Source organism: Pelophylax lessonae (assembly GCF_965119305.1).
Source record: "Pelophylax lessonae genome assembly, chromosome: 7".
Lineage (NCBI taxonomy): Eukaryota > Metazoa > Chordata > Amphibia > Anura > Ranidae > Pelophylax > Pelophylax lessonae.
In genome coordinates, this window is record NC_138774.1 from 195552892 (window position 1) to 195567064 (window position 14173).

At 39.8% G+C, this 14173-nt stretch overlaps 1 protein-coding gene across 5 annotated transcripts in view; it reads right to left on the minus strand.

Moving 5' to 3' along the window:
- RALGPS1 (Ral GEF with PH domain and SH3 binding motif 1) overlaps positions 1–14173 on the minus strand; it is a 1028186-nt gene that overhangs the window by 166459 nt on the left and 847554 nt on the right. For all 5 annotated transcript variants that reach the window (XM_082262603.1, XM_082262602.1, XM_082262601.1 and 2 more), the window contains exon 12: positions 3701–3768. In XM_082262603.1, the coding sequence (XP_082118729.1) occupies positions 3701–3768 (68 nt within the window). The remainder of the gene's footprint in view (positions 1–3700; positions 3769–14173) is intronic.

The window sequence follows — 14173 nt, forward strand, 5'->3', positions numbered from 1 at the left end:
TCCGCACCCCTGGCAGTTCACACTGCCATATGCAATATGCAGGGGGTGTCAATTAAAAGTTAATGACACCCCCCAGTTGAGATCGCATATCGCAGTGCGATCTGCAAGTTCGCCCAGAATCGGATCGCACTAGTGTAAACCCCCATGCGATCTGATTCTGCTGCGGATAAAAAAAAAGGGTCATATGCGTGTTTAGTGCGATTGTGGTGCGAATTCAGCCATACAAAATGTATGGCTGAAATTTGCACCGCACAGAGATCACATGTAATTTAGGAGCAGTGCGCTCCGAATTACATGCGATCTCTGTGATCTCACTAATGTGAACTGGCCCTAAGTGACTGTCTGCAGGAAATCAGAGGAGGCCCTAGAAGTCATCACACAACTAGCCCTACAGGGACAATGCTACATTCCCTTTCCAAATTTCTTAGAATACCAGTACATATCCCCACAGCTCCGTGATCAACCAAATACCCTTTATGGTCTAACCCTTCCTTTGCTAAATTGCTTTCTATTCCTGATCCACAGAGATGGTCACCAGGGTTGTTAAGTTCCTATGTCATCTCATCATATCACAGGAATTGATGTATTTTTCACAACTAAGGCTCCATTCACACTTGTGCGACTTATGCAACTTTGGACATCAAAGTCGCATTACAAGTTGTTCCACATGTTTTCAAATGATAACCATTCGTATTATGTGAGAGTTGCAGCGACTTCAAAGTAGTGTATGCACTACTTTGATCTGACTTTCATGCAACTTGAGGGACAAAAGCTTCAGTGGTAACCCTCAAAATTTGTATGAAAGTCATACCGCAATGTTATACAATGCAGCCGTTGTCCATTATCACTGGTCAAAGCCAAAGTCGTATCCAAGTTGCACCCATCCAAGGTTGTGTCAAAGTTGCACTCTAAAGTCGGGGCAACTTTGGAGTCGTACAAGTGTGAATGGAACCTAATAGAAAAATGGTGATGGTTGTGGTGGTGGGGAGGGGTAGTAAAAAGAACCAGTGAAGGAATAGAAAAGGTAAACAAATAAAAAGCAAAATGGAGACCAAGGCAGGCCATACACGATGCAAATTTCAAAAGAAAATACAAATTGAGAGTAAAATCATTTGTTTTTCATACCGCTAGTGTGGTATGTGCGACACGCGATTTTCGTACGACAGCTGAAATTGACTGATCCAACATGTTGGGCTTTTTTGCGAAAATCTCAAATTTCATATTATTAATGGGGGAGTTGTATGATTTGACCCAACAAAACACAACTATGCATGATTCCTGATAAGTTCGAACCGGAAGGAAAAGATAACAAAATAAACAACACACAAACGATTGTTCATCTACAACATATAATGATAATAATGCAGGAAATACTATAGGCTACAACAAAGTCTGCGGAGGTTCCAACATGTCTACAAGAACAATGGAATAAACACAAATGTATGTGCACGTATAATGGACCTTTCACACCTTTTAACCAATGGCAGGAAAAAATATGAAGAAAGCAGCCAATAATGACCTGCTGCAGTGTTTTAGACCTCATTCACAGCAAGTCTGCTTCATACAGGAGGTGCAGACATGTCTGCAAGTAAAGTGGAATAAACACAAATGTCTGTGCATGTTGAATGGACCTTTCCTAAATCATGTACTACATAAGAAAGAGCAAGTGTTGTGAATACAGCTGGTGTCACAGTAGAGGTGTGGTTAAAAGGTCAAAACAACATTGCATCACTTCCCGTACTGGCATAAAAAATAGTGTTTGGAAGTACGCTTTTCGAAATCTCATTGATAGTACACTCGCATGCTGTACGCGAGCGCCGCTTTCGTTTATCGATCGACGGACCGTTCGAAATTGGCATTGTTCGAAATTCTAATTGTGTATGGCTTGCTTTAGAAAGGAAAGGGGGAGGGGTGGGAGGAAGGCAAACCAAAAAATGATGGAAAGAAAGGTAATAAAAGAGGAAAAGAAAGAAAGATGACATAGTTAGAAAGAAAATAAACAGAAAGACAGAAGGAAAGGAATTACAAAAACTGGTTAGAGAAGAAATTAAGTAAAGGTAGTAGAGGGGAGGGGGGGAGAGAAAAAAAATAAAGTAAAAAAAGGAAATAAAAAGGTAAGCAACAAAATAAAAAGGAGAAAAGATGAAAGAAAGGAAAAGCATAGAGTACAATGGTTACTAAAAGCACTGAAATGAACATAATGGGAAAATAGAAAAAAGCCAAAAAAGAAAGAAAAAATGAAACAAGCAATTGTAATGTTTACGGTCAATGAGGTAATTCTGAGCCTTGCTATAACTTAAAGGGCTAGTTCACCTTTTTAGAAAAAAATTTAAAGATGCATACTTTACATCCTCCCCACCCCCTCCCAGTCTCCGCTGTACTTACATGCTGTACCTCTGGGGATGTAGAGTTGTCAGTGCCCATACAACCGGTCCAGCGATCTGGGGATTTGAAATCTCTGCTCTTCTCCCTCCTTTCTGTGCCATGCTTCCAGGATGGACCAGAGTGATAGATTTTTGCTGGCGCTGACAAGTCAGAATCGCTCTGATTGATCCTGGAAGAGCTGAACAGAGGTGAGGGAGAAGAGCAGAGATTCCACATCCCTGGAACTGGCTACTGACAGATCAACATCCCCATGTATAAGTACAGCAAGGACCAGGGGGTAGCTAGGATGTATAGTGTGAGTTCTTGGTTTCATTTATTTCTGAAAAAGTGATGTAACACTTTAAATGTTTTTTTTTTTCCTTATTAACAAAATGCCAAAAAAAATGTCAGTGTGACACGCATCCTTGAATTTCAAACCATGTCACATTCACAGTAAACAAACTCCTCACACCCCCACTCCCGGAAAGCTTTATTTGGGATAAACACAGCACAAAGTTTCCACCAAATACCAACTCTTTTTTTCCGAAACCATCTAAAGTTCCTTTGTTTTGCCGAAAAAAAGTGACTACACATGTGCAGCAAATCTGTAAAAAAGATCGGCTTCTCTTTGCCCGTACCATAAAAATGCTTTTATTTGGTTTCAGCAGCTGGGACACAAAAAATAACCCGTACATATGGAAAGTTTAATATTTGTGAACAAAGTCTGCATTCTTCTGTTGTGTCACTCACGTCAAGCCAGCAGAATACGTACATATGTCGGATTATATAACATGAAGGCCCCAGGCTGTTAATTCATTTAGAATGTTTTTGTTTCAGAACTATACATTGCCTTTGTTGAAGAGCTGTTGATTTCTTGTTTCAAACACAATTTTTTTCCCCATCCAGATGGTTATCTGGTCACAAACCCTCTAAGGGGTCGGTTTATACATTTATTTCACATAACATTCACACAACTTTCACCCAAGATTAACAATTTTTTCTAACTGGATTCAAAAGGAAATATGTGTGAATCCTCTGTAAAGCTGAATACACACTATACAACTTTTGTTGGTAGATTTCCTTTAGATTTACCTTCAACTATGTAGTGCAAGGGCCTGCCTGATTGCATACAATTTGAAAGTGTTTAGGTTTGACCTCATATTATATGGTTTTGGTAAATCTAAAGGAAAAAATCTTAAGAAAATTGTATAGTGTGTATCCAGCTTAACAGTTGTGTGAATCTAGCCAGAATATTTATAAATAGACCCCAAAGTGTTGTATATGCTAAAATTTACCAGTTACTTAAAAAAAAAGATATTGTCAATTCACTGCATACCTGCAATATCTTCCTTTGAGGAGACTAGACGAGGTGAGCTGTTTCCTGGCTCAATTCTTAAAGATAATCTGAAAGAAAAGATTTGAAATGCGTGAACAATTACTGTGTCAAACAATTCATTAAAAATTATCATTGAATATTTCCATGACTACCGAAGCGCAATTCAAAGCAAATAGTGAAAACAAATCAGTGTTGCTAGCCAGCAAAAACTGCAATTGTGATTAAACAGAAAAAACAAAATCACTCAGGTCACCTTATAATTTATTTACACCCTTTAAGGGGTTCTTTGTTGTTTTATATGTGCTATGGTAATAGCAAGTACATGAATTCTTCAAGTAACTCAACTCCTTGAAATGTCTTTAGGAACAGGAGAGAGGAGTAGATTATAGCACCATAAACCACTTATAACCCTTGAACATCGCTTGGAATTTGTCATTCTCAGCTGTGCCCAGAGAGATTACAGTACACTATACAGAGTAGTAGAAGACAAAGAAATATTTCTAGAGAAAAATATTCCATGTGTTCTAAAAAGACGTGTCCAAAAACTAAGAGCAGGAGGATGAAAGAAAGACTACAACATGGGCAAGTTATTGGTTCTATTGCACAGAAAGGAGTAATCATTATGTACAGGACAGATTTCCGCCACTGCTGTAGCGCCCTGGCAGCATAAAACATGACGCGAACACATGGCTTGTAACAGGTGCCTCTGTTTTATGCAAAAATAACTGTTGCATGAATGTCAAACCAATGTAAATCTTTTAACCAACAAGAGACAACAAAAATTAGGCTAGCTATGTTACAGACTCTGTTGAGGCCTTTCTTGAAAAAATTCCCCCATAATGTCTTCTGCAACTGGCCTAACATTTCGAGGCTCTCTGAGAATGTTTTTAAAAATCTAGATGGAATAAAACAGTAGCTGATACAATTGTATCCCACGGGGCTGGGAATTCTAGCTCAACATCACTTATTCTCAGCCATGTGGCCTTTTAACAGGGATTAACCACCTAATGCTGGATTGACGAAGAAAAAACTAGTAAATACCAATCTATTTTATAGACAATAAGGCTCCTTTCACACAGGCGGACCGTTCAGATCCGCCTGTCCGTTTTTTTGGCGGATCTGAACGGTCCCCCCATGCATTCCTATGGGGCATCGGATGGCAGCGGAGACATGTCCGCTGACACCCGATCCGATCCGTCAAATCTGGACAGATGGAAACCCTATTTTCCATCCGTCCAGCGGATCGGATGAGAATGGACCGACGGTCCGTTCCCATCCGTTTTCCCCCATAGAGATGCATGGGGAACTGACAGCTGTGTCTCCGCACACAGCGCGGAGACACAGCTGTCATCCTTCTGCTCAGCGGGGGATCGGCGGCTCGATCCCCCGCTGAGAAAAACGGAGTCCGTTTGACAGACATAATGTGTGAAAGAGCCCTAAGTGTTTCTGCAATCAGTAAATGGCCATCATTTGCTGGATCCAATGACCTCCACGCATTCATGAAGTCCAAGAACAGAAGAGTGTCAACATAGTATTAAAGCAAACAGGACCAGTGCAAGGATTTTTGCCTACACAGGAGAAGGTGAATGTTGTGGAAAGCCGGCGAGAGGGAGAGGAGGAGAAATTGGCTTTCAGCTGTTGCAGGGAAAGACACACAGTGGATCAGTTCCTGTATTTGCCCTCCCACTGCACTGATCACCCACTCTGTGCACCCTGTAAATCTTGGCCTGGATGACTTTCCAAACCTTCCAATTCCAGAGAATATAGCTTTTAGCCTATAGTTTAATACACGTACATAGCTTAGCAGAGGCGTCCAAGCTGTTGAACCATGAATTAAACATTCCCAAACATCTGTCTAATGCTTTTGCCAACGCAAATTCAATCAGGAGGCATGAGGCGCAATTTGTCCTTTCTGTCGTTTTCCCCACATCCTTCCTAAATTGCAGACCAATCTTGCCCAATGACGAAATTGGATTTTTTTCCATTGATGTCAAATGAAATATAGGTTGCCAGTTTTTATTTTCCAGGGGCATGGAACAAGAGCAAGCAATGCCGCTGCACAAGACATCTCGTAATTTTTAGGGATTAAGTACCTTTAGACATAACATACATAGTATACAATGGAGAAGGGATACTCGTCTGAAGCATGGCCTTTTGGCTGCACAGTCTAAGACCATTTAACCCAAAACACATGTGTCTCTAATACTGTCATTAACATGCTAGCTGAATTACGCGGAGCATGTGCAAAGTCAGTTGGAATTAGAATTGTGGGAGATATAGACAGACTTGTAATTACATGAACGAGTCTTGCCTAATACTCCGTCAAACAAAACCAGTAATTAATCTGTTACTAGGAGTGCAGTATACAAACAGAGAGCCTGTTTTTACAGCAGATAATTTAGAAAGCTTTCACTGTTGTTTGGAGGATTTAATAGGCTAATAAAGGAATATTGTCTCTATGGAGAAACTGGGGCACTGACATGATGACCTTTCCTGAAAAAAGCATGAAGGCTGGCACTTTATTCTGAATATACTAGTAGACTAGTTTCTGTGTTGAAACCGAATCACTGAACTGTATGCTGGCTGCATTTGCTTTTGTTTTTAGGGTTATTTCCTGTATTTTCACCTGCCAGTAAGTTTGTTATTCTCCAACTTATTTTTACAGACCAAGCTGTCAAGCTAAAGTGTTAGTTAGATGGTTGAGACAAAAAATTAACACACAGGGGTGCTTTCTGTTTCAATGTGTTTATTGTTTTAAGAATACAGAAATGTGTACAGGCGGACTAGCTTAGAAAACCTCAGTACAAAGAACATAAAACGCACTGAGAAAACATAGTAGTAAGATGACACAGTGTTAGTACATCAAACGCAAAAGGAGAACAGATTTTTTAACTGTAATTATCTTTATTGTTGTACTCCATTCGCTGAAAAAAATTCACAATGCCCTCTGTAGGCTGGAGAGGTTTGTTTGTAAACAAATCCCCAGTCTGCTAGTGGTCACCTTGGTTGGATGTCAGTTATCACATTATTATTATTAAGATTTCAGGTTCTTATATAGCGCTGTCAATTTACGCAGCGCTTTACATATACATTGCACATTCACATCATGATTGAGAAGTACGCTGGTTGGTTCCAGATTGATAGTCTGAGATCTGCTGCTGTGAATTTTGTACTAAGAAAATAAGATTGTACACTTTAAAGTAACATAGGGAACTATCCCTGAGAACATTTATCAGACTGCAGTCATCACATGGTTATACTTATTGCATTCTTTTTAGATACAACCCCAATTCCAAAATAGCTGGGACTCTGTGTAAATCTTACATTAAAACAGAATGCGTTCAAGTTCCTATAACCACTGATCCATTAGTGCTTATTGGGTGCTCTCGATCCTGAATTGTACCAAGAAGGAGTTTACCCAATGATTTTAAGTCTTCTAGATTTAGCTAGAAGGTTGATAGCAAGATGCTGGGTGGCCCCCACCATCCCGACGGTTAAACAATGGATAGAATAGGTTAATTCCTTATCACTAAGAAAGCAACTTGCCCACTGCCGCTGTAATGCAATATGGAAGTTATAGCTGGTTTGGCAGGGGTGACTAGACTCACCGGGGTTGCAAACCCCCCCCCCCCCCGCAACTAGTAATGGCTAGGCTGCTGCCGCTGTAATCGTTGACAACATTTTCTTCCACGGTATTTTGGTTTTCATGTTCCTACCTTATGGAAACTGTTTAGTTATTTACTGTTTCGGTCATTTATGTCCTGCATATTTTAAATTCAAGCACAGATTATCTGTCAATTTTACCCTCTAATCCAGATAACTTCCCCAGAGTTTTAGTAACAAATTTAAAGTTACTTTCTTATTAGATATGATTCTCTCTATTCCTTTGTATCCATGTATGATTGCATATCCTGTACAAGGTGATGTATGAGGTTATGTATGAGGTTTTTTTTGTCCTGACCTTTAATGCCAATAAAAGTGTTTGGATAAAAAAAAGCAATGATTTGCAAATATCATAAACTCATATTTTATTCACAATAGACTGAGAAAATGTAAGATTTTAAGAAAAAAAAAAGGTAATTTTGAAATTGATGGCAGCAACACATCTCAAAAAGTGAGTTGGTACAGGGCCATGTTTACCACAGTATAGCATCCCCTCTTCTTTTAACAACGCTCTGTAAACAACTGGGAACGGAGACCAGTTGCCGGAGTTTTGGGAGAAGAATGTTGTCCCATTCTTGCCTAATATAGGATTCTAACTGCTCAACATTCCTGGGTCTTCTTTGTCGTATATTTAATTTCAAGATGCGGCAAATATTTTCAATTTGGGAAAGGTCTGGACTGCAGCCAGGCCAGTTAAGCACCCGGGCTCTTATACTATGAAGCCATGCTGATGTCATAGATGCAGTATGCGGTTTATGATTGTCCTGCTGAAATATGCAAGGCCTTCCTTGAAAAAAAACTTTGGATGGGAGCAAGTGCTGTTCTAAAACCTAGAAATATCTTTCAGCATTGATGTTTCCTTTTCAGATGTAAAATCTGCCTAGTCCATACGTACGAGATGCAGGCTTTTGAACTGACCACAAATAACAAGGCAGAAGGTCCCTCTTCTCCACCGGAGGATGCGTCGCCCACGGTTGTCAAAAAGAATGTACAATTTCAATTGGTTTGACTACAGTACAGTATTCCTTTTGCAACAAACCAATTTTATTGAGCTTTGGCTCAGAGAAGATGGTGGCTTTTCTGGATAATGTTCAGACATGGATTCTTCTTTGCATGATAGAGCTTTACCCTGCATTTTTGAATGGCACTGCAAACTGTGTTCAGGCAGTGGTTTTTGGAAGTATTCCTGAGCCTATGCAGTGATGTCCATCACAGAATTTTGTCTATTTTAATGTAGTGCCGCCTGAGGGCCCGAAGATCACAGGCATCCACTCTTGCATTTCAGCCGTGTCTCTTGCGCAAAGATTTCTCCAGATTCTCTGAATCGTTTGATATTATGTACTGTAGATATATTTAAAGTCTTTGCAATTTTGCATTGAGGAATACTATTCTGAAATTGTTTGACAATTTTTAGACCCAGATTTTCACAGAATTATGAACCTTTGCCCATCTTCTGAGCCAATTAAAGAGGAAGTAAACCCTCTGACACTTTTACCTATAGGTAAGCCTATGATAAGGCTTACCTATAGGTACTGTAAATATCTCCTAAACATGTACCGTTTACGAGATATTTACCTTACATGCAGCCAGTGACGTCACTGGCGCATGCGCTCTGACGGAACGGCCGCTGGTGCCTTTTCTTCAGAGTCCCGTGCTGTGACCGTCGGCTCCCGTGCACGTGCAGCCCAGGAGACGGGCGACTGGACATGTCGCCCGTCATACAGGTGAGCGGGCGGCGCGGCGGGGGCTCGTTCTAAGGTAAGCATTTCATACTGAGCTAGTATGCGATGCATACTAGCTCATTATGGGTTTCTCTTTCAGGTTACAAAAAAAAAAAATATATATATATGGGTTTACAACCTCTTTAACCTAATTAATTGCATTAAATGTTCCTCCAGCTCTTTCTTGTTAGTACCACTTTGCCAGCTTTTTGTTGCCATGTCCCAACTTTTCTGAGAAATGTTGGTGCCATCAATTTCAAAATTACCCTTTTTTTAATCTTAAAATTATACCTTTTCTCATTTTAAGCATTTTATATGTTGTCTATTGTGCATAAATATTGGTTTTGATGAGATTTGCAAATCATTGCATTCTGTTTTTAAGTAGATTTTACACAGCGTCCCAACTTTTTTGAAATTAGGGTTCTATATTTCTGGTTAAATCTTTTTTAAATACAATTACCACTTTTACTAGACACTGTCTTTCTATTAACTTCCTGTCCTTGAGCATTCAAACAGAACGGTCAGCATGAGTCAAGCCAATCTGAACATGCTTGCAGGAAGGGAAAGCAAAGGAATGACCTCTACAGTGTGCTGCTGCTCCTTCATTGTCAAATCAGTCGCAGGCAGGGGATGGTCCAGGACCAGGCTTCTTTGCATAGCTGAGAAGTCAAAGACCTGGTTACAAAAAATAGCAAACATGTCTAGAATACAAAACTGGCTAAACAGAATAAAACATTTTTGGCATCTAAAACCGGATGACATAAATTTATTTTAACTGCGCATTTAGTGGTTTGCCTGGAGTTCAGCTTTAAATGTTTCCTACACGTTGGCAGGAGGGTAACTAATTTAGAACAGCGTACCCTCTGCACTAATTACTGTGGTTTAAGCAGAAGTAGCAAACACTGATCATATTACCTCTCACATACAAACAAAATTAGAATGGTGGTTAAATGACTTAACTTTATAACACCAAATGCTGCAGGGGTGGGTGGATTTAAACAATACAAATATTTGATTGGAATGTAGTTCATCTTCTGTCTCCTTAGACATTAGTTTGCTTAATTTTTTTTTCATTTTGACAATTTCTTAAAAAATGGCCCTACCAACAGTAATTGTTTGATACTGGATAAAAGAGAAATAGGGGTGATGGCGCTGCCTATATAAATTTAGATATAATAAAGATATAATAAACTGTGAATTAAAGTGCCTTATGCTAAAAACAATAATGTGTATACTCATACAGTAATATATTCCATAAAACATCAATTGGGTGCAAGTGCAAGGTATAATGGTGCCTTCAAGAAAATTGGAAAGTGACTGGTGCAATAAATATATAAACAATAAATAATAACTAATATTGATAATATTTAACATGCAATATTAATGTGCTAAAAAATATGGTGCTATATGATGTGAACTGTTCCACTCATACCACGTGTTGATATGGGGAGTTTATAAAAAGTGCCAACAGAGCCAAATAGAAAAAAGTTTTTTAAAAATACAGCTTGCAAAGTCCAGTAAGGAGAGATCCAGTAAAAAAGTCTATGTCATATACAGTGACTTCAAAAACAATGAAGGTGACAACACTCGGAAAAACCAACACTCAGGTGAAAGGTGACCCCGTGGTGGGTGGTAAGGTGCTGGGATTCCTTTGGTAAAATTGCACACTTACCAGAGACACCCACCCCACACAGGGGTATAGAGCGGGTGCTTTAATGGGTCTGGCAACCTAGCGATATCCTCCTATCCCTGAATGGAGGGCGTGTGCCGAGAATCAGGCTGGTCCTGGTATGGATATACCCTGGGGTAGTCCCCTGTGTGCCTTCCTGCCTAGGTGTGTTCCGAGGGATCCACTCAGCTCCACTCCCGATGTTTTTATACCAGAAAATGAATAGTGGACATAGCGTAATTCCGTAATGTACTTTATTGAGCAAAACAATGCAAAGGTACTCACATTAAACAGGAAAAAAACGAGCGTGACTGTATTGACCGAGCGCTTGCGATCCAAGCCTCGTTCCCATGCGGGTTTACCGGAAATGACTTGACACGCCGTTTTAAAAAACTTTTTTCTATTTGGCTCTGTTGGCACTTTTTATAAACTCCCCATATCAACACGTGGTATGAGTGGAACAGTTCACATCATATAGCACCATATTTTTTAGCACATTAATATTGCATGTTAAATATTATCAATATTAGTTATTATTTATTGTTTATATATTTATTGCACCAGTCACTTCCCAATTTTCTTGAAGGCACCTTTATACCTTGCACTTGCACCCAATTGATGTTTTATGGAATATATTACTGTATGAGTATACACATTATTGTTTTTAGCATAAGGCACTTTAATTCACAGTTTATTATATCTTTATTATATCTAAATTTATATAGGCAGCGCCATCACCCCTATTTCTCTTTTATCCAGTGTATAGTCTCCGGACTATCATCCAGGGAGGCTGCAGCCTATTTTTAGATATATTTATACATATTTTTTATCTATCTAAAATGTATTTATATACATTTATTCACCTATCTATCCATTTAGTCCATAGCGCGGAAGTTTCATTTTTCTTAATTGTTTGATACTGACACAATAAGAGCTGCACTCTAAATTTAATATATTATGTACAAACTAACTTTAAATGTCCAAGTGTCATGTTTCACATGCTTTGTGATATGCCTTTAAATGTTTTATGTATTCTCCTGCCCCTGGTTTCTCCCCTCCCCTTAGCTCAGTTTATCCTGTATAGATAGTTCCACCCCTTTGTTAATTTCTTCCAGTAATGCATTTCAGCCTCCTGTCTCATGGAGTGGATGACATTATGATCTTTTGACCTATCCGATGTTCATTGTTGTAAGATCCTCACAGTTTATGGATTAAACTTCACAAGATCTTCAAGGTTTCGACTGGATCAAGTCACTGTCTGTTAATTCAGCTAAGATTGTGACTTATCGCTATCTCATCACAACTGTAAGTTACTGAGATCACACTTTCGATGCTTAGATTGGAGAGGCAGAACAGTCAAAAGATCATTAGAAAGATTAGTGTAATGTCTTTCATAGGATCCTTGCTAGCTCTGGATACATAGTGAGATGTTATACGCTAGAAATAGCAAGTAACAGACATTGCAGCCATTACTATACAAGCCTGTATGTGCCTGCAAGCAAATCTCAGCATAGCACCCATCAGTGTCAGGACGATATTACTGCTGTGAATGTTCATACAACTGTGCCATACAAACAGATTATACACTGCTTCGGTATGCATCAGCATTTTCATCTGTGAAATGTAATAAGAAAGTCAAAGGGTTCTTTTACACGGTCCGCCTCCATCGGCGGACTCCGTGCTGCTCAGCGGGTGATCGATCCGCCGATCCCCGCTGAGCAGGCAGGTGACAGCTCCCTCTTCACTCTGTGTGCGGAGAGGGAAGTGTCAGAGCCCCGCTGCTCTCTATGGGGGAATCGGATGAGAGGACCGCCTGTCCGCTCTCATCCAATCCAATCCCCTGGACAGATGGAAAATAGGGTTTCCATCCGTTCCGGATTTCACGGACAGGATCGGATGCGGATGGCAGCAGATGTCAGCAGACATGTCACTGCTGACATCCGCTGCCCCATAGGGATGCATGGAGGATCCGATCAGGTCCGCCTAAAAAACTGACAGTCGGATCTGATTAGATGGTTCGTGTGAAATGGGGGAAAGAGAACCTTTCTGCAACTGCTGCCTAGGAAACCTGAGCTCAGGCACAGCAATTGATACATTTCTCTGCTGCTGGAAGAACTTTAATATTAACCCTTTCATTGTTAGCCACAATGTTTCAAAGAATTTACAATCTGGGGAAACTAATACACAACTAGAGTCAGAACTCCTTCCAGATCAGGAATCAAACCCTGAACCAAACAAAAGAGAAAAATGCAACCTGGAAAGTGCAAGAAAATCTTAAAGCTGACAAGGAAGAACTGCTGTCTAATATCAATGACTTATAGTCTAATGCTGTTAAATGCATGTCTGCTCTCTCCCAAAAATCTCATGAGCCATTACAACTAGAAGGCACTATCAAGCAATTTAATGTTGCTTATGAGAGTTATCAAAGACCGTGTGTTAAATATACTAATCTCTTAAAGCAATACGACACCCAAGGTTCATTGGAAGAAGTAAAGGGATTTGAGGAGCTCAATCTTGAAAGAGACAATTTAGTGATGCAAACAAAGACAAAGGCAGAAGTGAGAAAACACAGCTCCCTGAATCCAGAACTTATCGCTCAACATCTACCAGACACTCCACAAGATCTTCCAAATCCCTACAATCAAGATCTTCTACACTCAGTCAGCAACTGATAAAAGCCCATGCTGAGGCTGAAGCTTTAAATTTCAAGCAGCTTTTGCCCAAAAGAAAGCAGAAATGGAAGCTGAAGCTGAATGCCAGAAAGCAGAAAAGGAATTTTTGTAAAAACAATGTAAGCATGTCACAGCCATGGCAAGGTTAAGGTTCTTAGAACAAGCAGCTAGTAAAAGCAAGAGAGACAAAAAGTTGCAGGCACTCAGATGTATCCTGTGCCTCAGATTCATAACATACCTCTCCAGAACATCAACTCACTGTCATAGCAGCCGAAGCACTGAATTAAAATCTCTTCTCTGCACCTACTGTACTTCAAGACAATTTGCCTTTATATCTTCAGTTACCTTGACACCCCTCGTGGCATCACCCCTTTTGTTCTCAAGCTACCATTTGGCATTAAAAAAAAAAATGGGCAGCACGTTGCCTTTCCTCCTTTTTCCTACTTCTGCAAGTTCCTTAAAAGAATTGCAGACACTAAGAATGACCGTAACCCTCTCAGTTCACCCACTCCAAGAAATGCGAAAACACGTATGATACAAGAGACCATATATGCCCAGTGTCAGTAAAAAGAACTAATGTTCTACCTACGCCTGCTACAGTTCTTGAAAAGTCTGATCAAAAGAAGAAAAATGAGAACCCAAATTGCCAATGTCCAATACATCATAAACCACATCCACTTAAGAAATGTATCAGCCTCCGAAAGAAAACCCTACAAGTACGTAAGGAACTTTTGAAGAAACTTGGGGT